The sequence below is a fragment of the Xiphias gladius genome, chromosome 21 (genome assembly GCF_016859285.1).
Source record: "Xiphias gladius isolate SHS-SW01 ecotype Sanya breed wild chromosome 21, ASM1685928v1, whole genome shotgun sequence".
In the NCBI taxonomy this organism is placed as follows: Eukaryota; Metazoa; Chordata; class Actinopteri; order Istiophoriformes; family Xiphiidae; genus Xiphias; species Xiphias gladius.
The window spans coordinates 16,421,784-16,447,009 of record NC_053420.1 but is presented as its reverse complement, the minus strand read 5'-3'; the positions used below and the strand labels follow the sequence as shown (position 1 = coordinate 16,447,009).

At 39.9% G+C, this 25,226-nt stretch overlaps 3 protein-coding genes and 1 non-coding gene across 4 annotated transcripts; 3 read left to right on the top strand and 1 right to left on the bottom strand.

Annotated features, from left to right (window-relative positions):
* Window positions 1–415: 415 nt before the first annotated feature.
* Window positions 416–11,855, top strand: bicd2 (bicaudal D homolog 2 (Drosophila)). Its single transcript, XM_040115519.1, has 8 exons — window positions 416–1,017; window positions 4,256–4,468; window positions 5,236–5,388; window positions 5,692–6,156; window positions 7,099–8,052; window positions 8,263–8,414; window positions 8,828–9,059; window positions 10,498–11,855. The coding sequence occupies exons 1-8, from the start codon at window positions 778–780 to the stop codon at window positions 10,498–10,500; spliced, it is 2,412 nt and encodes an 803-aa protein (XP_039971453.1). The 5' UTR covers window positions 416–777; the 3' UTR covers window positions 10,501–11,855.
* Window positions 11,856–13,037: 1,182 nt separating this feature from the next.
* Window positions 13,038–16,631, top strand: card19 (caspase recruitment domain family, member 19). Its single transcript, XM_040115571.1, has 6 exons — window positions 13,038–13,140; window positions 13,639–13,778; window positions 14,474–14,630; window positions 14,796–14,858; window positions 15,134–15,199; window positions 15,363–16,631. Exons 1-6 carry the CDS (start codon window positions 13,134–13,136, stop codon window positions 15,470–15,472), a joined length of 543 nt encoding a protein of 180 aa, XP_039971505.1. The 5' UTR covers window positions 13,038–13,133; the 3' UTR covers window positions 15,473–16,631.
* On the top strand, window positions 16,506–16,633 carry LOC120783514. The gene has a single exon (XR_005706348.1). It is a non-coding gene; the product is annotated as a U6atac minor spliceosomal RNA (small nuclear RNA).
* A 1,254-nt stretch (window positions 16,634–17,887) lies between these two features.
* On the bottom strand, window positions 17,888–22,818 carry ninj1 (ninjurin 1). Its single transcript, XM_040115572.1, has 3 exons — window positions 22,489–22,818; window positions 20,110–20,347; window positions 17,888–18,683 (listed from the first exon to the last, which is right to left on the bottom strand). Exons 1-3 carry the CDS (start codon window positions 22,543–22,545, stop codon window positions 18,541–18,543), a joined length of 438 nt encoding a protein of 145 aa, XP_039971506.1. The 5' UTR covers window positions 22,546–22,818; the 3' UTR covers window positions 17,888–18,540.
* Between the last annotated feature and the right edge of the window lie 2,408 nt (window positions 22,819–25,226).

The following is a 25,226-nucleotide window of genomic DNA, read 5'->3' as shown; positions in this document are numbered from 1 at the left end:
CTGGCAGAAGGTTTGTTGGTTCCAGTCTGCTTTTCTGCATTTTTATTCATTTTGAATTGAATATCTTTGGGTTTGGACCCTTCAGTCAGACAAAAAAGACACCTTAAGACTTTACCATGGGCTCTGGGAGTTTGTCATGGGCCTTTTTTTTGCCTTTTTTCATACTTTGTAGACTAAACTATTAAGCACTTAATAAAAAAACAGACAGATGAATCAATAATAAAAACAATCGTTGTTTGCAGCCACAATCACTGCTTTTGATAAATAAATAACATACAGTGTCTATCTCGTGGGTATAGTTGTAGTTTCATAATAAAACCTCTAGATGGCAGTATAGTATCGACGGCTTCGGCAAATTACTAGCGCTCCTCCAAGCCCGCGAAAGGCATTCTGGTACTTGAAGTCACTAGGGCGCTGAAGTACGTAGTGCTTGGGACGCTGGCATCACAATTAAAACTACATTTCAATTTCCACTCCGCACAGATTTGAATGCGGTGTAGGGGTAGCTTTTTCCGATCGATGATCTCAACTGAAGTTTCCACTGTCAGCTTCATGAAGAGGCTGAAGAAACTCCTCGAGAATGAGGAAAGTATCCTCTAGGCTGAGCTTTGTCGAAGACCGCGGCAGATAAAGGCAAAAGGAACTAAACGCCATTTAAGTCCTAACAATGAGGTTCAAACAAAGAAGGCAGTGATTCGTGGTCTCGGTGGTTTTCTCCGCTGCTCCTGCTAGCCAGGGCTGGGTCGCGTTACAGTTGGGAGTCGGCGGCTCGCCAAGATGTCCATGGAGGAGCAGGAATATGCCGAAGCGGTACTGGTGACTGAGGCCGGGCCGCAGTGGCTCCGAGCCGAGGTCGAGCGTCTCGGCCGGGAGCTCCGCGAAACGACCCACGAGAAGATCCAGGCGGCCGAGTATGGGCTGGCGGTGCTGGAGGAGAAACAGCAGCTCAAGCTGCGATTTGATGAGCTGGAGACGGAGTATGAGACGGTCCGACAGGAGCTGGATCAGCTCAAGGAGGTAACCCGAGGTTATAGCCACGCAGCCGGACACTTTAGGAAAAAATGTCGGTGGTTGTAATGTCAATTGTAGTCGGTATGTGAGCACTGCGAGTAACCCAGCAAGTATTCTGTTAGCAGCACGGTAATGGTTCAGATTTTGGTTGAGCAGCGGTCAATATTTTGTTCACCACATGTCTTTTTTTTTTTTTTGAACGTGTCAGTCTGAATCCTACAGTCTGTAATCAGAACCACCATAAATGATCAGATTTCATTCTTGGGCCTGGTGTCTTTGAAGCTCAGCCAGAACTTGAGTTTATTCCTCCAAGAACCCTAAAAATGACTTGCTTAAAGTCTCTTGAAATGTGATATACAAAGTCTTTAATAAGGTTATTACAGATCATACCATATGGTAACCAAAATGCAAAAATGAATCTTAATGAATTTCTTCACATTGAAGGATAAAAAATTGTCACTAATTTATGGTTACTTGCCAGTACTTGCTCTCGGTGTGTAAAGTTGAGGCCTTCGAATCAGACATCTGCAGCAGCAGCTTGTGTCAAATTTACATGCCTTTGTGGCCAAGCTGCTCTTACTTTACTGGGTCTAAAAGTAACAGCAAGTGGAAAAGAAATATGCTTCAGGCTTGTTCTGCAGTTCAGTCCATGGTATTTTTATAACTCTCGTATCTATGGAGAGATATTTCTAACCTACAACTACAGCCGCACCAGCCTCTGGATTCCCCGAAGTTCACCTTACTAGCTTGGAGGTTTTCATCTGTCACGATCTCAAAATTCAGCAGCCTGAGACTGGTTTTAGCCGACTAATTTCAGCATTAAAATGTTACGGCTTTGAGCTATGCTGTAGTCTGACCAACCTCTTTGAAAACTGACTGAAATCCTAAATTGTGGAAATATTTCAATTTATCTCAAGAGAGAAGTTGGGTTTTTCCCCTCTGTTCACTATAGTCAGAGTTTATCAACCTCAAGAGGAACTGCATTCCTAGGAACTTCCACACTGGCTTCCATTCAGCAGTTGTGGTTGCCATTGTTATTGACTATGCCTTCATTGTTGACTCTTAATAATTTGGTGTATTTGGTTTGTTTTCTACTGTTCCTCAGTTCAGCCAATGTTCTTAGTTGTTTATATGATATGGTGATATTTCATTGTGTGTTGTTTCAGATCCATAATCTTGTGTAGAGATAACTGCTTTAAATAGTGAACAAAATATGTTAAGAGAGATGTCAGCCTCTTACTTATCTGTAAAAAAAGACTTTGTTTAATTACAAGCGTTACTACACATTTCTGCATTCCTATTGAGTTCAGTTGATAATTGGGGCTGCAACTAACAATTACTTTCATTACTGATCAATCTGATGTTTATTTACTTGATTAACTGATTAATGGTTTGGTCTATAAAACCTCATGAAATAGTAAACCATGCCAGTTATACTCTCCCACAGCCCAATGTCATATATTCAAATTGCTTGTTTTATTTGACCCACAGTGCAGTTTTAAATAGAATTAGTTTATTATTGTATATGACAGAGAAAAGCGTCAAATTCTCACCATGAAGAGCTACAACCAGAGAAAGTTTGGCGATTTTGCTTGAGAAATGACTGAAACAATTCAGTGGTTTTAAAAGCGCTGTCAGTTCTTTTTTTTTTTTTTTTTTTTTTGGTCCATTAATATTTTTCTCTCTCTTATACACAGTTGTATGTTGATGTAGATTTACGTCCACATCATGCTATTCATGACATAGATCACAGTCCAGCCACGAATCACTGTTGTAGTCATTCTCTTGGTATCTCATGATTCTGAATGTTGCTTCCCTCTTTAGTCGAGTATGTCACTAAGGCAGATGTAGGAAAATGAGTCATCCATCAGCATGCGTATTTAGGCCCATGATCAATTCACATCACAACTGACTGACAGATACATCAATTTTCTTGACTGAAACTGTTGAGGAAGAAAAGGTGGGGTGGTGGGAGGGAGAGCTGCAGCCCTGTGGTGGCTTTCAGGTCTTTCATGGGCAGTACCTGTTACATCACTAGTTTGGCTCAGTGTCAGTAGATGTTGGCTGGGTATATATAAGCCTTTAAGTCAGATGCCTGTGGGATTCGGACAGCAACTTTTTCATCCTATTACCGTGTTCTTGTGTTGTCCTCACTATATCTTAATTCTTTAACCTAAGCCTAGACACTTTGCTTGCTATCTAGCCATTAGTTTACTCACAGCCCCATTAGTGGTCACCCCCATCGGCCCTGTTCACACCCAAAAAAAGTTGAAAGAAGACCCTGCTTTGCCCACCCCTCTGGTGGACCTGAGACCTGAGATACAAGCATTAAAATGCGTCGTAAGCCTCGCAACCATCTTGTGGATGAAAACAGAAACAATCAGAAAGGTTAGACCACAATACCCACAATGTCAGGTTTGCTTTATTTTTGCAATAAATTGAGGTAATCTTTAGAAACTGCAAGTCAGTGGGATAGATTATAAATTGTTTGAAGAACTCAGTAATAATCACAATGTGTGGTTAGCTTTATTAATAATAAAAAATGACTTACTTTTTGTCTTTCAGTTTTAGTATGTATAGTTTTATTTTGCTTGATTAGGTGATGCATAACTGGAGAGTGAGTTCTGTAGTATGGAAGTATTTGCAAGTTATTTTTTTGAGGTTTGATTTCATTTGACCTGGGCTTGCAACAGTGATTGTAATTGAATTAATTTATGCAGAAAAGGGCACAACTTTTTATTGAAATATCTTACATTTGAATGTTCACCTTTTAACTGTAAATTAAAATTTTGGTTTTCTCAGCCCAGATTTCCAAGATAGATTTAACAGAACGAGGGGCTTTTGTTCCCTGACTATGGAGTGGAAGGCAGTTTGCTCCGACTGGTCATATGAGCATGACAAATTCAAATTTATGCAGGTCATATGCAATTAGTGACTGCAATAATCTCTTTCCATGCTCTGTTGGTGTCTAATATGAACATCATGAACCAGAAAAACTGTAGCAGCATGGGGACACAGTACTGATGAGTACATGGTCTTCTGTAACGCAACCAGTAATAAGTGCAGCATTAATTAAACTGGTGAATGACAAGCTCCTGGTATTTTTGAAGAAGTACTCTGGTACGTGGTCAGTGTTTCTTCTGGTAAAACTTGATGTTCTGTGTGAGAATTTTAGACTAGGTATGCTTATAATGCTTAATCAAAGGAGTATGTTGTGGTGTTTATTCGCTTTCTCTATCCCCAGGCCTTTGGACAAGCTTACTCAACCCACAGGAAGGTGGCAGCAGATGGGGAAAGCAGGGAAGAGTCACTGATCCTGGAGTCTGCCAGTAAAGAGGCTGTCTACCAGCAAAAAGTCCTGGAGTTGCAGAATGAGCTCCGACAGGCCAAAGCCTCTCTCACCAGTACACAAGCTGAAAATGATCGCCTGTCCTCCATTGCCCTGGAGATGAAAGAGGTGAAAATTGAAATTCATAAATAGTAAAATGCAAGTGGATGAAATTTCTGCAAATCTTGATTTATCTGGCAAATACATTTTATATCAATGAAAACTGGATCGAACTGAGTGATTTTTGCTTTCATGTTCATTTTTTATGGTAACTTGAGTTTGTTGTCTAGACATTCTTGACACACTGTTACTACTGGTTGCCATTTTTCTTAACTGTGGTCAATTGAAAATCTAAGATGTCAGCGCCTTTTTATGGGTTTCAAAACAGAATCTTCTGTTTCTTTTTAAAACATAAATAGTATATAATCAGTTTCAATAAAAATGCCATTGAAGTTAGTAAAGCAACTAGAAGTTGTGATACACACTGATTTCCCCAGTAGCTGTCTGAGGGAGTTGGTGCTTGTAATGGGGGAGGGTCGGGTAACAAGTTTGCACTGAGCCCAGCAGGAAAGATGATGTAATGGTACACTGTGAGTGACACAAAGGATGTCCTCCGCCAGGGCTATCTGTAGCAGGCATTGGTAAGTGGACCATGTCCTCCTTCTGTCATTATATTCCCTGCCAAGGTCTTGCCCCTGTGGTATGTGAAACATGCTGACATGCTGATCTTCATTTCGCTCACAGTGACCAGACCATTGCAAGGATTTAGCCTGCACTGCCTGGGTGGTGTTTGACTCAATCAAGGACAGTTAACATCGATTTGAATTACTTCATGCTCATGCACCCTGCCATAACATGCCAATCTTTGTCTTTTTCTCCCCTCTTCCTGCGTGCAGAATTCAGAACTGGCAGAGCTGCAGCGCAGTCAGCTACGCGATGACATCAGAGAGTACAAGGTACGAGAGGCTCGTCTGCTGCAGGACTACAGCGAGCTGGAGGAGGAGAACATCTCTCTTCAGAAACAAGTGTCTGTGCTGAGACAGAACCAGGTAAGGCAGATAAGACTGAACACATTACTCAGCTTATTATACATCTTCAACTGGGTGGAAATAATGTTAAAATCGTAATGTTACTCCTGTTTAAGGACTTTTTATGACTCAGAAAACCCATGTTATTGCTTCCAGTTTCTCATATAGCCACATAGTCGTTGTGTCATGTACTTCCAATGTACGAAAGCGACAAAGCATGTTGCTGTCCCAATACTATATATTTGGCGTAATAGAAGAATTACAGTGGGCAAAAAGAGGTACAAGTATTGACAGCTTTGTTTATATTTTTGACCATCTGTACAGGTGGAATTTGAAGGTCTTAAGCATGAGATCCGCCGTCTGGAGGAGGACTCCCAGTGCCTGCACAGTCAGCTGGAGGAAGCCATGCGTCTGAGAGAAATCGCTGAGCGACAGCTAACAGAGGCCTTAGAGACGATTAAAACAGAGCGTGAGCAGAAGGCCTCCCTGCGCAAGCAGCTCTCCCACTATATGACCATCGGTGGCTCTGTATACAACAGCTCCTTCAATATCTCTATTGACAACCTGAAACTCCATGAGGATCCCTCCACCATCAGTGAACCTGACAATGATGATCTAATCAGAGGCTTCGAAAATGGCTTGTTGAAGACTGGTGAGGGTGATGAAGACAACAGAGCCGCTGTGAACAAGAGAGGAGAGGCCTTTAAGCCGGCTCCTAGCCTGGTAGACGACCTGCTCAGCGAGCTCAACATCTCTGAGATCCAGAAACTTAAACAACAACTTGTACAGGTATGAAGTACACAAGATGAACTTTTACCATGAACTAATACTTTCTGAGTGCCTTGTATTGCCTGATCCATTGGTCTCAACTCCATTCTAGTTGAAAACAACGAATTAGTAGGTGTAACTGCAAACTAAAGTACTAAACATCATATAGTATGTAAGTGCACAGAAATAGATAGTTGATTGGGATCACTGTTTATTACTGGGCACATCTCCCAGTGGTTGTCTGAGTAGATTCATCTGTTCACTCAATCTGCTCTCTCAAAGGCCCTAACAGACCCTCGTGGTGACAAAAGCAAATTTTTAGTTTGAATATTATATCTGTAATACATAAACACATTGTAATATATTTATACAAAAAGAGATGGTTGGTTAAGCTTCAGTGCAGTGCCTCAGACATTCTTTCTCCAGTTCCCAGTGATCCAATAGTCCATTTATTGGAGAACAGACAAAACTAATCGAATACACAATGCTCAATCTCTTCTCACTGTTGAATGAATCTAAAGAGAATACTTGAGGTTCGGAAAGAAGCATTTACTCACTGACCCCGCATTTTATTTGAAATACGGCTACCATAGCTATTTGATTCAAGGGTAAGCCCTGAAGTTATTTAACTGATTTTGCCAAAGTCCAAGAGGAAAAAAATATGATTTGTTTGTTCAAAATGTTGCTGCACAAAATTACTCTGTACATTAGACACAGTCAGAGCTTTTTGGACTGTCCACAACATTTGTAAATCTTATGGGGATATTTGCTAAATCAATTTAGTTGAATTTGAAGACAGACACTATACTGCCTTAGACTGTAGTGGGGCAAGGAGACAAAGATACTACATGTGTTCTTCCACCTGGCCAAAGGGCTGTTGCTGATTTTTGTTTTGGTTTTTTTTTGTGTTTGATCAGTGTTGTAAAGTTGGCCATCTAACCTTTGACTGCCTTTTAATATTAGGTGGAGCGGGAGAAAGTGGCCCTGATAAACTCTCTGCAAGAGAGCCAGAAGCAGCTGGAACAGGCCTATGGGACTGTGTCTGAGCAAAAGGAAACTGTCAACAGACTGACTGAGAACCTCAGCGCAATGAGGAAACTTCAGGCCAGTAAGGAGCGCCAGTCTGCCCTTGACAGTGAAAAAGACAGGGACAGCCATGATGACGGAGACTACTACGAGCTGGACATCAACGGACCTGAGATCCTGCAGTGTAAATATACTGTGGCGGTGTCTGAAGCCGGGGAGTTGAGGCATGAGCTGAAAGCACTGAGGGCAGAGTACAAGGAGTGTCGAACCCAGTATGAAGATGAGCGAGCGCAGTTGGAGAGCGATGTCCAGGACTTGAGGTCAAAGTTGGCGTCCCTGGAGAAGATTAGCCAAGCAGATAAAGCGGAGGTGACTCGTCTGGAGAAGGAGCTTCATCTGGCCAGCAAGGCTGCAGGAGAATCACTCGGCAGCCTTAATGTGGCCCAGGATGAACTCATAGCTTTCAGTGAAGAACTGGCCAATCTCTACAACCATGTGTGTATGTGCAACAATGAGACCCCTAACCGTGTCATGCTTGACTACTACAAGGAGGGCAAGGTCAGTAGTCGGCTAATCACTGAGACTGAGCCTGGAAAGTCCGACTCCAGCAGCACCACAGCTACCCCAGCACCAGCCCTAGAGCACCGCCCAGAACCCATGAACATCTACAACCTCGTAGCCATCATCAGGGACCAGATCCGCCACCTGCAGCAGGCAGTGGACCGCACCACAGACCTGTCACGCCAGAGACTTGCCAATCTGGAGCTGAGCGCAGTGGCAGACAAAGACAAAGAGGCTTGCATGGAAGAGATCCTCAAACTGAAATCCCTGCTTAGCACCAAAAGGGAACAGATAGCCACTCTCAGAGCTGTGCTGAAGGCCAACAAACAGGTCAGAAGACCACTCTGTGTCTGTATGCGCGTGCTTGTGTGTATGCATACCTGCTGTGTTTGGGTTTCTCAGAGGAAGGATGTTCATTGTTTCTCAAACTGACAAATAAAACAGAAAAGGATCATTGGTTTCAGCTAAAAGTAACCACTGAGTTTAGACTTCACAAAAGTGTGAGAAATTAGTAATTCTATAACATCTTCTTCCCTTTAGACGGCCGAGGTTGCTCTGGCCAACCTGAAGAGTAAGTACGACACTGAGAAGGCCATGGTGACTGAAACAATGATGAAGCTCCGCAATGAACTCAAGGGTCTGAAGGAGGATGCTGCTACGTTCTCCTCTCTTCGAGCCATGTTTGCTACAAGGTATGATTATACATAATCACCGATTTACATGTAATTCCTGACAAACATAAAATTAACCAATTAAACCAGCTAATTCTGCCTCTTTTCAGCATCTTTTCCTTGTAGTGAAAAAGAATAATTCAAAACTTTAGCGCTTATTCTGCATGACTATAGTGTGTGAGAGTGTCTGTGTATGTTTGTGAAAAAAGACACAAAGCATTGTGGGAACAGTCTGATGTAATACTTGTACGAGTCAGCTAGCAGAGATCTCATCCTCCCATCTGGAAAACGCTGTCTGGGGAATGGAGAAAACATGTGACAGCAGCACAATCCAAGGCAAATTGCTCCACCTGCTGGAAATAATGCGAATCTCTTGTTTCTTCCTTTTCTCCCCTCTTGCTCTTTTTTCCGTCTCTGCCCTCTCTTTCTCTCAGGTGTGACGAGTATGTCACCCAGCTGGATGACATGCAGAGGCAGCTGGCTGCTGCTGAGGATGAGAAGAAGACCCTGAATTCTCTGTTGCGTATGGCCATCCAGCAGAAACTGGCATTAACTCAGCGCCTGGAGGACTTGGAGTTTGACCATGAACAGGCACGCCGCAAAAGTGCCACAGCAGCAGGGGGCAAGGGCAAAATAAAGGGCAAGGGAGCCTCTTCCAGCCATCATGTAAGTCCTGCAGAGTTAACTCTGAGCTTCAAAGCGTAACCCAAGACCCTCTCTCAGCCTTTTCACACACTCATCTTTTCTAACACTGGGCTTTTTTTGTAGCCATTATACGGTACCTTGAACAGACTATATGACATACTATTATTATCTTTAGTACTTAATACTTTTGGACTGTTGTAACAGTATATGATGGTGCTAATAATGTTAGACTGGTGGAGCTGAACCACTTCTTTCTTTTGTGCTGATCTTGGTCATTTTCCTACCATAAAAACAATTATACTTTGAGTTTGAATAGTTGTGTATTAATTTACCCAAGAAAACAACAACTTCTATTCAGTTTGGCACAAACATGGATTATAATCATAAATCTTAATTTCCATGTGATATTTATATCTTTATTTGGCTGGAGAACCACATGAAACTGGAAACCTACATGCTAATTTTAATTCAACAGACATTTGCCTCCAGGCTGCATCCCTTTCCAATTTGCTGTTATAAGTATAAGCAGGTATAATTTGACATGGAAAATACCAAACTTTCATCTATGGTTGAGTTTTGTGACACGCTTGTGTAATGAGTTGTTTTGGTGGTGAACATGTTAACCAGCGTTTTGCAGTTCTAGCCTGAAAATAATTTCTGAAGGGTTAGCCACAAGAAGTTGCCATTTTTGTTTAATTATACCATTTTTACGCCATTTTATTTTACTGTTACCATTTTCTTATATGAGAGATTAAAACAGAAATCTGAAAGCATTTTCTGTTATTTGAGCCTAGGTTTCAATCCCAACTTTTGCATAACAAATCTGTTTTTATATATATCTATATCTATATATATCTATATCTATATCTATATATCTATATCTATATATCTATATATATAGATATATAGATATATATCTATCTATATATATATCGATATCGATATCGATATCTATAGATATGGATAGATATATCTAGATATATCTATCTATATATATCTATATAATCTATCTATCTATCTATCTATCTATCTATCTATCTATCTATCTATCTATCTATCTATCTATCTATCTATCTATCTATCTATCTATCTATCGATATATAGATATATAGAGAGATATAGATATATATATATATATCAGTAATATACTATCCTCTATATTCTTGAATTTTAAAGGTTTATGTCAGAATACAAAAGTATGAGAGAAAACAGAGGTAAAGTTTCAACAATTTGATGGAAATTTGACATTAAATCGTGTTGAGCTGATGAAAATATTTCCCTGTTGTATCAGTGACTCATGATTGAAGAGTGCATGCATAACGCATGTCTGTCCTGCTTCCCACAGCCATCTTTTCTGTGCACTATATGCACAGATTCATCTTTCTAATGCATTGAAAATTTGAAACAATCAACAATCAATTTAATGTGATTTTCTTCTGTTTTATCTTTCTATTTGCAGTAAATCTATCAAGCCAAGTGGCCTTAAGGAGGTCCATCAGCGTGTCTGTAAGAGTCTGTGCTCCTGGGTTTTTCACTCTCTAATCATGGTCAAAATCATGTCATTGCTAACACAAGAACATGTCGAACAGTATTTGCAAAGGGTGTTGTTTTAGAATGCTAAAACAAAAATCTCTTAAAGTTCTGTCTGACTGCAGAAAGTATGAGTCATCACATCAGCTGCCCGCTGCAATCCTTCAGTCTTCCATCAATATGCACCACTATTATTACTGATCCAGAGGAAGAATCATGATGGGTGTTGTACTGATTACTCTTTGCCTGTTTTACCCTGACTGAGCACTTTCTGTTTGACCTATTTCCTCTTATGTGTTTCCTCTTTTTTTCTGAAGTCATACTAATTGTTTCAAGTATTATACAATGTTTTACTGTATGCACATGTTTATCAGCCAGGTTCTTGATAACATTTTTCAAGTGACTCAGCATATTTTTATCCATATTAGTCTCATAAAAACAAAACCAGAGGTTATGTGGCAATTCTTTTTAAAACCAGTATTTTAAACCAGGAGACGAAAAAGCTTTTCTGCCTTAAGTTGTTTTCCTTTTGACCTTAGATTTACAGGTGCCTTTCTGACAGCCCATAAAATTAAGCAAGATTTTTGATAACCCTGTCTCCTGTTCAGCTCATCACACCATAATGCAACACATTGTTTTCAGTGTATTCAATTATGTGATCCTGCAGATGTGGAGCTTCAAATTCAGGGTCTTAACTAAATTTTGTATAACTGGGCGTCTTCTCTGTGGACATGGCAGAGCTGTTAAAATTCAACAATGCTTCTTATGACTGAGGAAGAGTATTAATGCAAAGCTTATTTAAAGATTTCTAAGTTAAGGTCAGATGTTAATAGTATTCATAAACTTTATTCATGAAGGAGAGTCTCTAATGTTATTGTTTTAATACAATTTTTTGTAAACTGTTTGAAAATTCATTGTCTGCAAACAAGAAGCCTGTGGTGCCACTTTGTTTTGTGTCTATACAAGTGCCATTTGCATACATTGCAAAAAAATGTTTATGCTATGTAAAAATATTTTACACATTGTTGCTCACATTCTTGGTCCTAATTGATTTTATATGTTTTTACTATAACTGCAATTGTATTTATTTGACACTGCTCGGACTACAGGATTTTATCTTCCATGTTGTTTTATAGTGGAGTTTGAGTGGAGGTGGCTGGTCAGAATTTCAAGAAGACTAAACTGTGGTAAAACATTTGCAAAATTCATGACTGTTGGCTACTGTCTCTGTTTCCCATTGTGTCTGATGAAGAAATAAATCTAACTTTCACAATTCTGAGGTTTCTTTTTCAATAAAACAGCATTTACCAGTTTGCAGTAATTTTCCCAATAAAGCTTTATTCTTTCTTTGTTAAAGAATTAAAGACAAGAATTTTTTTGTTTTTTAGATAAACAGACTTAACACACACAAACTGACTGGCTACAATATTGATTCTTCCATGGGGTGAGTAAGTTATTGACCTTTTTTTCACTCCGTATATTGTTCCTTTTTTTTTCTTTCTTCATTTAAATACTGAGATCTACAATAAAACATTTGCTACATTAAAATTTTGTTTATAATCTCTTTACCTCCAAAATAAATTCCAGTATATCTGTGTAATACTTAGACAAGGACCAATCATAAAATAAAAACACAACTGTTATGGCCGAGCTTAGCCATTGTTATATTAATTTCTCTTTTTGGTGGAAAAGGAAAGGTTTTTTATTAATACTTTATTAAAGATAATGGAAAATATATATGTATGTATGTATGTATATAGATATACTATAGATATATATATAGATACATTTAAAGATACATATATAGATACATATACATAAATATGTATATGCAGTCATATATGTATATACAGTCATTGTATCAGATACGTTGTATGAAAACCCTTCAGCACCATTATGATTCCAGAGGGGGTGAAAAGGAATTTCTTTTCTTTTTGGAAGACGATGTTCTTTTTTTTTTTATTGACTAAAGGATAATATAAAAAACTTAAGTAAACAGTAGCAGCACATACAAATCAAATGTAAATGACACAAATACAAATGCAGATCATAAAAATAAAAAAATAAAGAGGGGTACATATATATATATATATATATATATATATATATATATATATATATATTTATATATATACACACACACACACACACACACACACAAATATAAACATATTCATGATGATTTAAGTAGAGAATTCAGCTCTCGGACAAAATTTGAGGACTTAGGTTGTGATTTAGAACATTTCTGTTTGTGAATTAAGACATTTTTTGCATTTAGAATAATGAAATCAATCAGAAATTCACGAGCGCCATCCTCTGGATTATCATAGTAATAGACAATGTCCTTAAGGTTTAAAGAGTAGACAGAGTTAACAGTTTCAAAAAAAGTGAGACTTTAGATCTTAGATCTGTTAGACAGAACTTCCGGGACATCAGGAAAGCAGGTGAGAAACTGTTTCTAAATTTTGTTAACAAAAGGTCTGGAAGACGTTGACGTAAGCCGCTCCCTGCCAGCGAGGTGACGTCAGAGGGCGTGTCCAAACGAAGGAGAGAGGGGAGTCGACGATGGGAGGTTCGTGTCTTTAAACTAACTTTCAGAAAAATAACGCTTTTTTTTTTTTTTTAGCACCTATTCAGACTTCTGTTCCGCTTTAATGTCTCCACACGAGGTGCAAATCAAATCACGAACAGTAGCACAGCGCGACCGACCCTGAGAGGTCGCCTCGCTCCGCCAATGACAATGTAGCGTCCCACGTCCAAGTCCTGTTGAGGTTTCTGACAACAACGCGTTCGACGGGAGAGAGGTCCTTACTTTTCAGTCTGCCGTCAACATACAAGTGAAATAAGTGTGTTGTCGCCACATTCCCAGTCCACATCCACACACTCCTCTCCTGCCACAGTTGCGAGAAAAAGACTGGCGATAATGTCACATTTCCGTTGGGGAGCCTGTGTCTTCCAGTGAAAAGGCGAGCCCATTATCAAACCGTCCCTACGGACCAAGGGTCCTGCTTAGGTACTAAACCCTCTTTGATCTCTTTTGTATTTTTCCCCCCTCCGGTAACATGGACAGACAGTTTTCACGAGCAGCTGATAGAGGACAGCGCCTTCCTCAAATCGGACCGCAGACTGGACACAGAGCTGGTGGACAAACTCATTCTGCAGCTCAACAGAATCTACCCGCAGATCCTCACAGACAGGGAGGCCACCAAAGTAAGTCCTCATACACCAGGTACCCCACTGCCATGGTATAGTATGGCATTATATCGTAATTCTGCACTAAGAAGTTACTTCAAAGTTTTATTTGCAAAATGGTCTTCATTATAATTATTATTTATTTGTAGTAAAAGTATTCATCACGCAGCAGAATGACCCCTGTCAATGTGATTATCATTACTGGTGTATTAACTTGCAAACAGCATTAAATACTGTAACTTTCTGTGTGTTGTAGTTTAACCTGTAATGAATCGTATTTTATAAACTCATCATAGGTTGGTTAGGTCTTTGCAGATTCTGGATTCGAAAAGTACTAAGTAACTATAGCTGTGAGTTACATTAAATGACGTAAAGAATACATTATTTCACTGCATGTAAAATGATTTCTTCTCAAGCTGCTGACAGGCTGGATATATTCAGCTCCACAGGTCTTCTGGCCCTGAGCAAGACACTGTGGTTCTTAAACTGTATCAAGGGAATTTTGTCTTAGATGCGCTAATTACGTAACAGCGCTTTACTGTAAATAAATGAAATTATTTCTAAAAGAATTCCAATGGAGATGCTTTGCTCTGACCTGGCCGATCCACCCAGAGTACCTGGATACAAGCTCCTGTGCCGGTAAGCACCCTAGGAAAGAATATATCCATTTGGGGATCAAAAATAACCTCTTATAATCTGTTACTGTTAATCAGTTCCGAAACTTGGACGTGCCCACTGGTTTTCGACTGGGTGAGCTCCTGACACATCTGCAGGGCAAAGGCGAGGAAGCATGCAGGGAGTTTTACAGGGCTCTCCACTTGCATGTAGAGGAGGTATACTACAGCTTGCCCACACGGCTCCGCCTGAGAGGTTAGTCCCTAAAAACTTCTTTTTCATATCACGTGTAATCTCAATGAGATGCTTAGATGCTTATTATCATTATTTAGATATTACAGAATGGATTATACATGTTTAGTTGTGTATTCTAGTGTAGTCTACTTTTAATTTTGCACGCTGAATCTGCTTTTCCTCCAGATTCCTTGGATCCACTTGTATATCCATGTGTGTACCAACAGAGACATGTTCTGAACGACAGAGGTAAGATTTGAAAGTATCAGAATGTAAGTCAACGTGTGTGTGCAACGTCAGCATTCAAAGTGTTCGACTGTTCAAAAAATGGTGAAACTGCTTAATGTTTGGCAACAAAATCATAAAATAGTACTTTTGAGAATAAATCAAATATACGATTTAGTGATGACCTTCAGGAGTCACTAAATAAGAGAAGTCTATGTGATTAAAGCTTTTTTCAACCTAGAAGTGTGTCAGGTATTTTGTAGTTACTTTTACATGGTGACGTGTTTACCTCTTTCCAGGTCCCCTCTTCTTTCTGGGCTGTTTCGGTGTTGCCGTGGGAATGGCTTTACTCTATTACTACAGTGGTAAGTTGTTTTCCAGTTTTCTAACATCACCTGACATTGCAAATTACCAGCATTATTGGACAGTTAATGTGTATCAGCTATGTCCACGCGTGTTGCTGAAATCGTAATTCTACTTGATGCTGGTAATTTAGTGTTATTAAGAAAGTGTCTTTTTTTTCCGTAGAAGCTAAAGTGACGGGAGGCAGTCGGGCCCTTGGGATGGCTGCTCTGGGTCTGAAAAGAAAAGCTCAGGAGGTTCTTATTTGGTACACCGAAGGCAGCCTCATGAATTAGGGTGTGATTCCTTCGCACCAGGTGCTTCAACAGTACTGCTAAATTGAATACTGTTCATACCAAAGCACAGCACACTGTATCTTTTCAAAGGTTCAGTACAAATTTTATACATAGTTTTATATATTATTTTGTTACATTTGGTGCTTTGCTCCTCTTTTCTTTCATGGTTATGTCTCTTTAAATACGGTAAAGTAATGAATACATCCGAATTAAATCAGGAACAAGAAGATTAAATGATGTCTTTTACAAACTAAAAAAAAACTGATTGTATTGTTGACAAAATGAGGCATGAAATAACTAAGTACTGACACTGGGGACATTCTTGGCTATATAGGACATTTTATGTCACTACAGAAAAGTAAGCCTGCAGTTAATCAGTATATTTTGGTGTGTGACTCAGACCGGCCTCATTTTCTACCTTAGTCGGATTCTTACACACTTAAACTATTGTTTGTAGTGTGCTGAACCACGTACATTTATTTGGGTAATGAAGAATTATGCTGCCTTATCTGCTTAGTCACCACTGATATCAAGCATATTAAAATAATTTCAATGTCCACGATCGCCATCCTACGGCCAGTAGAGGAGCTACAGCACCAAACATAGTTTGATTTGTGTCGGTTTCAAAAGAGCTTCTTGAAATTCTGGTTTTCACATATAGACAAAAGAGAGAGAGAGAGAGATTATTCCGGTGGACAGATAGAAACCACATCGAGCAGGGGCTGCGTGGTGGTATTTCAGACGAGTTCGTAGTGAGCTTTGAAATCACGTGATTGCTTCAACCAATAATATCCCGCCCTACCAGCGCAGTGCATTGTAGGTAGCATTACGACCAAAAACGAACCAAAATATACAAACATCGAAGAATTGTAATGATGAAGCGTATCCACCGATCATCCGGATTTAAAGGAAACACACACGTTGTGTTTTGGAGATGTGTAGATTTAACGCTCATAAATCAGGAAATGCACCATAAGTGAAACCACGTTGAATAATTGCGTGAATATAAGGTGACGTTTCCCTGGTTAAGGGTGTGTTGTATGAAAGGAGAGAAGGTTAGCACTCCCCTTGACAAGGATGGAATTGGCCCCTGTGGCCTGCAACACATATACGGTTAAGGCACTGCCACTTACTTCGTGGCATCTCTAACCATGTTTTTTTTTCTTCTTCTTCTGTTAAACTTTAACTTTAGACAAAGGCTGCGGACCTAAACAAACGATTCCTTATTTAACCTTATCTGCTTATTTTCTCAAACCACGTCTCCTGTTTACACCATGTACTTATGGCAGGGAGGCATGGCTGAATACTTCCTCGTTCCTCCGTGTTTCCGCTGAGTCAACTCAGGATGACAACTTTTATTTTTCCGACTGGCCTTTGGTAGCATTTAGCCCGCCGCTGAATACACGAGGGATTGTTAGAGATTTCACATTTGTTGTTTTTCCCAGAAATAAAAAACCCGTTTTTATTAGAGATTAAAAAAAGTACATCTAAATGTTTGTGAATTACAGCCGCAGTTACTGATAGACATTGCATCCTATACTGTGGATACTTTTTTGCTCTTACTGTGCCTTTTTACAGAGTTAGTTAGTTTGTGATAAACATACTTTAAATACGAAGTGGGGCAGTAAATGAATTTACCCCAAAATGGCAGACGTGTAACATTTGATGGTATTTCTCAGGTTGTGTGTAAAGTAACTACCATGATGGTGGTTTGTTAAGATGTATTTCTAAATGTATTTCTGAGTGATGGAGGTTAATCTACAGGATTTCAAAGGGCAGTATGAGAAGCACCTCGAAAACATTTCTGCAGCTTGTATTTGTAACACTTTTTGTAATATCATTCTAAAATCAAATATTAATTTTTAATTTCTGGTGGTTGTCATTTAATGTCTACCCATCGAGCAGTGCCTGAAAGTTTGTCTCATTGTGTGTGTACTCTTTTGTGTAAAAATGCCTTAAATTTAGAAGTGCCATCATTTGTATAATTGAGAATTTTGCCTTTGTACGATAAAAAAAACTATGCATGATAATAATACACAGGACAATAAACACATCTTATCACTTCTGTAGTTATATTTATAAATTTTATTTAAAACAAAACTCATAATGTGTAATACAAGATCATTCAGCAAAAGCTAAGAAACATATTTGGTCCTTTAAAAAAATGTGATTAAAAAAAGCTTAAAAGTAACCATGTACACTATATACTTAAATCCACAAACAGACATTGATTGATATATACATGTAAATCAGTTTAAACATGACATACTGCACTGCATTGAACTTAAAAAGAACAAAGAATGTAAGGTCCACTTAATCAATTGGTTAAGGTTTAAAACACTGTAAAACAGTACATTTGCTGTAAGGTGATGCATCGAGCATCAGTAGAGCCAAAATGACTCCTGTACCACTCTCTGTTGAGAATTTCATTTGGATTTTGCTGTGGTGATTAAGTTTTTTTTTTTTTCTTCTAAACAAGATGTATGTATACATTATGCTTATGCTGACACATATTAACAAGCTTAAACTTCCAAATAACAGCAAAATGTTTTTTGTTTGTTTATTTCCAGGAAACATTCACAGTGGTTGTGACTGACACACAGTATATGGCTCCTGATATATTTGTTTTATAAGTAAAGGCAATCATTTATTTGCATTGGTAACCTGAGCATGATGAGAGGTAACGAAAGGGAGAATTGCCATATGAAATAAACTGACCACACATTTGTACATAGACATGGTTAGAGATGAAGGGAACCCCTTTAACACACACACACACACACACACTCACACACACACACACACACACACACACACACACACACACACACACACACACACACACACACACACACACACACACACACACACACACACACAGCAGTGGTCACTTGATCCCCAGGGTAAACTGGGTCTCCTCAACCCTGGGAGATTGAATTACAGAATAGCAAATGCACCTTCATGTCATTTAGTTTGGTGAGTAAATATCCATTCGATTTGTACGAATTAGGTGGAGGTCCATCTTTACTAAGCTGATCGGCAGCCATGGAGAGACATGTAAAGGGTGATTAAGCACTTGAGGTGGGCAACTGGACACCGAAGGCTGTGATGAAGACGTTGACTACGACTATTACAAAGACAAAGGCTGTGGCCACATTTTCCATGATGTTCAGCTTGTAGTGCATATTTTCGTCATTCAGGTTCCACTTAACTAATGAAAGAGAAATGACACATGAAGACAGAACAGAGTTTTGCTTAGATAGTAGGAGTGACTTCCTTTCCCCAAAAGGGGGCAGCACAGAGTTCCATGTCACATTGGCGGTGAAGTAATCATTGCTGAGGACTATCATATAAATTAACAGCATCTGACAGCACTGGCCTCAGGTGAATAATTAGCTTCTTCCTCCATTAAGTCATTACATGCTTCGCTGGTCTGAGAGTGGAACCTGTGTGGATCTTTCTTTAGTCAGAGAGATAGTCTAGTTTTTACACATCCTCTTAGTGCTGGTAAATCCCCTATGACTTAATATGCTTTCCAACAGTGAATAGAGCTATTTGAAATTGGAAACAGCTGACAGCAGAGGCGCCTGGACAGATGCTTCTTCATGCTTTGGCTCTCTAAACTCAGCTCTCTATCGAAATAGTATTTTCTGTTAGGATAAGATTAGGATAGAGTCGGCAGGTAAGGGGGAGGGAGTACAAAAATGTATGGGAAGTCCTTCCAATTTTCCAATACTTTCTAAAAAATTTTTCTCAATATAAATTTCTAGTGTTCTCCCAGATTTATGTACCAGCATAAGGGTAAATAAGATCTTGAACTTGAAATGGTGTGAATAAATGATTTTGTGGCCCGTGGTTGTAAATCACCTTTTGTAAACCCGTGAAAAACCGCTGCAGGAGAAATTCCAAGTTTTTAAATTTGCAGAAAAGATTTGTAGTTGTAAAGGAAAATGGACAATGTCTAAATAAAATTATGCATCAATTTCTATCATTAGTGAGGTTACACAAAGACAAAACAAAAAAGAAAAACTGCATCTGGGTATCTGGGAACTGAAAGCTGTTGTTTGTTTTCTTCCCATAATGTGTGTGACACTTGAGTAATGCACGCACACACATTGCTACAAGTACGAGTTTTGGCACTGCTTTCGCCTGTAAGAGCAGTGCCAAAAGTCAGACTTTGTAACTTAAATTAGTGTGTGTGTCTGTGTGCATGTGTAACCTCCCAGTGTGGGAGATTTAAGTACTGAGTTTCACATACAGTGGTTTGCTTTTAAACTGCACTCAGATGTGCTGAGAAACAATTTCTGAGTCTTTGTGTGAACTCACTGTTGTACTGTAAATTACATTAACATAAATCGCATTCATCACTGTACAATCTGGTGGTATAAGACAATAAAATGATTTTTTGTGCATTGAAGGTCCAAAAGAATAAATATTATATATTTTTTAGTAGTAGTATTAAACTGAGGATGTAAGGATGGAGGGTATTGTATGCTGCACAGATTATGAAACTCTTTGAAGCCGATTTGTGATTTTGGGCTAAATAAATAAAACGTACTATATCCTATATGTCTTCTCATGCGTGAATGAATGAAAGTTTGCCAAATAGAAAATTATGAAATGCCCGACAAACTTACCTATGAAGATGAGCAGAACTCCCACCACGATTTGTAGGATGAGAGAGATGCTAATGAGAGTAATGAGGGGCACATACAAGTTTAGGCCTGGTCCTTGCTCCATCACAGCCTTCAGCTGTGAGGCATTAGCCATCAGTAGAGCCACGTCCAGCATGCTTTCTGCCGCACTCTTCTTATTGGCATAATGGTTCATGTTCAGGGGTTGTTCTGGCCTCCTCAATCGGCCTCGCAGCGGTACCTGAACACAAGCACAAACCCTGACATCAGTATGACACAGAGGATGACATGAGTGACGTCTGGCAATATGTCTGACCAAGGACTTGATTTGTAAAACAACTGAACCCAACCTAATTAAATATAAATAGAATTAAGTCAGAACTGACTGGTATGATGACAAAGCTATGGCCCAAATTACGCAATCACAGTATTTTTTTTTATGGAAGTTATTAATGGAAGTGAAAGTGAGAAGACACACCCTTGTTTGACTAAGAGGGTCACTCAGTTGGTTTTAATCCTGAGGTCAAAAATAATTTGCCACATCCCTTATTTCGAACTGACGAGATCAAACATTTCAAAACACAATAAGGTTACAATGGCCTCCATTCAGTGGAAAAAGTGAGTGAAGACACTTACCGCATGAAAAAGTTACAAAGCTCACAAATTCCCTGTACACAATACGTGTGAAAGTACATGCTTACAGCAATAATCAAAATCACTTGTTCAGCAATATTATTAGATTATTATTATAAATTCAATATTATTTCTTAAATACAGGTGATACTTGATACAAAGTACAATACATTACTGATTATTTCTAATTATCATTCCCTAACAATTAAGGTTATGGAGGCTTGAAACTAAGTATATTATTTTTGACAATTACCAATTGGTTATCTTTTTGATTAATTGCTTTGTCTATTAACTGAGAATTAACGCCCATCACTAGCCTAAGGTGACATCTTCAAATTGCCTGTTTTTTCTGACCAACAAAACACAACAAAAATATACTGCATTCAATTGAAAATTATATAAAAGAGGGAGAAGCAGCAAATCCTCACACATGAGGAGCCTGAACCAGCAAATGTTTCGCACATAAAATAGCTGTAATTTTGTATCAGTTGATTAATTGATAAATCGCTGAATAATTTTAGCACTGTGAATTGCAGTACCCTGAACCTACAACGAACTCTTAGAACTTGAAAAACATTATTAAGCAGCAGGTTTTCTCTTAATTCAGTTTCAGCCTCTCATTGTGACCTGCAAAGAAAAGCAAAGAAAAAATCTTCTGCTCTGATCAGATCAAGAAAAAAACAATAATCAAAACCGAAACAGGCATTACACTTGTACTACTTACATATACTTAAAGCCTACTAATGTAGTGCTAACAAATATAATTTCTGACAGGCACAGGCAGCAGCATTAGTGTAGTTATTGCTCCAATGGGGAAAGTTTATTTCATTCCTCCACATAAATTAACCTTCAGTTACAACAAGTGACACAAGCGTTTACTTTTTATTATAGGCACTTCCCATTTAAAGTTTTTAGTATAGAAAACACTTCCCATTTGAAAGTTTTATAATACAGGCCGCTTTCCAATGACACACAAAATGTACTTGGTCAATAGTTATTATTGTTAATAGAAAACTTGTTAAGTATTAAGGCTTTTATTAGATACACAAAATATCTGTTCTTTTGGGGAAACCTGCTCCAAGAGCACAGACACTTGCACAGACCTTTCCTACTACAAGACAAAAAATAATTGTTGAAGACGGGGGACATATGATTTCTTGAATGTGACCGCGTTACGAAAGGCACAGTTTTAGCCCACTTGGTCGAATCCCACTCCTGATTTGGGTCACCGAGATGAGAGGACCCACCTGGATTCCTTTACACTGCACCCACACGCTCCCCTGTATCGCCTGCCATTATGTGTAAACTGAGCCTTTGTAGGTACCAGCGGAGATACAGAGGGCAAGTCCTCTCACTACACAAACAAAATATACTTTGTGAATAAGTGAAATGTTCAAATTAGCCTTGAAATCAGAAGTAAGCCAAAGCTCAGCTGACGCCGGTAACGGTTTGCGTTAGCTTAGTGAACTCTTGTCCAGTCGCGGTGGCTAACATCCAACAATATAAGGGTGTCTGGGTGGATGGGAGACACGGATGAGAGACAAGGCAGCCAAACATTTACTGTAAAACCGAGGATAACAATACTAATAATTAATAATAGGGATAAAACTCTCTACTCTTTACTGGGGCGTCTTGCTGTGGGAACTCGCCCTCTGCCGCTGAGCCTGCCCAGGATATCACTGGTGTCTTAACATTACTCAACAAGCAGCCGTATCCTGCCCTTTGTAATGGGCGCCAGCGCCGCCTTACCTCCGCCTCGGCGTTTCGGTCAGCATCACCGTTCAGTTCGAAGTTTTCCGTGGCCATCTTGTCGATACACTGCCTTATGTACGGGATGGGTTCGTCATGTACGGCGCGGAAAAAAGTCGGTAGCTCCGCTGGCGGGTACGAGCACAGAGCGTTTATACGGAGCTGCTGTGACGACAAGAGGGGACACTGGGTCCAGACTACCGCCCCTCCAACATGGGGGCGGATGTCCTCAGTGAGCTGTGGACGGTTAGCTCCGGCCACTCACACGGTTAACTGCTAATGGATTTCTTTCCCGTGGAAAAACCGAAACACTGATATCATGCGGACGACCAGGCATCGTTTTCAGTTTGACTGCAGTCGCTGATACTCATTGATAAACTCGATAGGCGGCACGAATCTTTACTGCCACCGTGCGTGTCGATGCGGCATTGCATGCCGGAGACCGGAGGCTCAACTGGCTCAACTCCGGCGGGTAGAGGCTGTAAAACGTGCTCTGGTTTTTCATAATTTGGTGAAAGAATTTCCGCCCAAGGGTAAGCACCGCGTAACATCGACCGGGATATTAAAAGGTACTGGAAATTACATTTTGACACAGAGCCCCACTGCAAGGCACAAAGGCCCCATGCCGTTCCAGTTTTTGATTGTGCTTTTATGCATATTACCAAACAAATTTATAAAAATTAAATGATCACAGACCAATTGGCGCACAGGCGCCCTGAGTCGCTCGGGACCCCTGGGGGTCTAGGGCCCCACAGCAGTTGCTGACTTCGCCCTGTTGATAGTCCAGTATTGAGCAATACTAAAAGTAATTCAATCTAGCAAAAACAAAGTAAATAGCCTAAACACATTCACTGATTCCAACATGGGGAATAAGCTAAACTTTTTACATTGTAAGATGATATTCACCTTTGCACCATGGACACGTCAAACTGAAACTTCTTATTTGATAACCCAGTGGTATTTAGAGATTAAAGAAGCTCATCCATAGACCAGATTTAATGTTATCATATTTTTTGAAAATCATATTTCATAATCGACACTTCAGCAAGAAATCTGGCATGAGTGGCAGTGCTACTATAGTTATGTTACTAAAACTATAACAAGCTTGTTTTCTACCACAATCGTATCCTTTAGTTGATTTATGTGTTTTAAGCCACGTTGACAAAGCAACAGTAGCTTGTTCTAGACCCAGCTTGGACCTGTATCCGATGAAACACATGCAGCCATGTGTGACCACATGGCTGAGAGCCAGTGAGTAGGATGGCCAGTCACCACTGTAATTGTCACAGTCGTGGGGCAACATTGTAAACTGGTCCTCCTAGGCCTGACGCCACTCACTAAATGGTTTCTATTATTTTCACTGTTTCCCTGGTGATCCGGGCAGCTGTGCTCCTCAAAGCCGACCCTTTAAAATTTAAAACGATTCCTTCAGGTTGATCCCTGCGGAGAAAAAGAGGCCTTGAGAAAGAATTCTGACCTCACGGTTCTTCCCCTTTGTTTCTCATTACCCTCACTTCAAATTTTATGATTTTGTGGTATAAAACAAACAAACAAACAAAAATTAAAAAAAAAAGAAGGTAAATTAGGCACACCCAAACAGGGCAGAAGATAATGACAATATGGCCCCCTTACCCCCCATCTCTGACCTTTACATTAGCCAGAAATTCTAAAAACAGCAACTTTATTTATTTCAACAAATGAGACAGAGTTTCACAACAGCAACAAACTTTAAAAGCTTATTACCTACCTTACTCTACATTGTAGCAATTTGCCCCCATAACAAATGCAACTTTGAGAGTTAACTACTCTGCCAAGGCATAATTACTAGATTTAATGATAACTTTTCTTCACTTTGTTAATCACACCAAGAGGAAATGTTATTAGATTAGAAAATATAATGTGTATTTGTCTGTGTTACATCTGTGGAAACTCATGGTGATGTGGATTTAAGATAAAGCTTCAGTGTGAGCTGTGCAACACTTTTACAATTACAGTAAAAGTGTGCACGGATACAAAAGACACCCCTTAACCCCCGATCAAATGGGAAAACAATCCCCATAATAATTCTGGAATAGTTCTAAAACACTGGGGATTGAAAACCCAGTGTGGCATGTGTGTGAGACAGAAAGCATTTCATATTTCTAATACTGAGAGCGACTCACCCCTCAGCCTCTCAGCACAGGGCCCCATGTGGAAGAGTGTAACATTAAGATGGGGCCCGGTGCGTCTTATCCAGTAGCCCGTAATTCCCAGCAGCGTCCCTTTTTGGTTGTCAGGCCTTAACAGTCGTCTTCCCATTGGAGGCTTGGCGCGTCACGATGAGGGCGGACAGTGGTGTGGTCCACACAGACCGTGTCAGGGGAGGCTGAGGGTGCCGCCTGAAAGCGTGCCGAGTTATTGGATGCGTGTTGTTGCTAGGGGCGTGGGTTGTGCCGTGAAGTATTCTAGTTTCCCCAAAACCCCAGAGAGATGAAATTTTTACGAAGACAACAGTCGAGTCGGCTGGACGCGAGATGCGCTGAGAGCCGCCTGCTCCGACCTGAGGGAAGCTGTGCCGCAGTGAGCAGAATCTGATAAGCGACCCCGTCCATCCTGCGCCCCGCTCCAGGACAACACTCTGGAGAGAGAGAGAGAGAGAGAGAGAGAGAGAGAGAGAGAGAGAGAACAGTAGCCTACGTGCGGATAGTTAAAGGAACAATGCGGAGATGCTGAGGTCACACTTCCCGAAGCTGATTCAG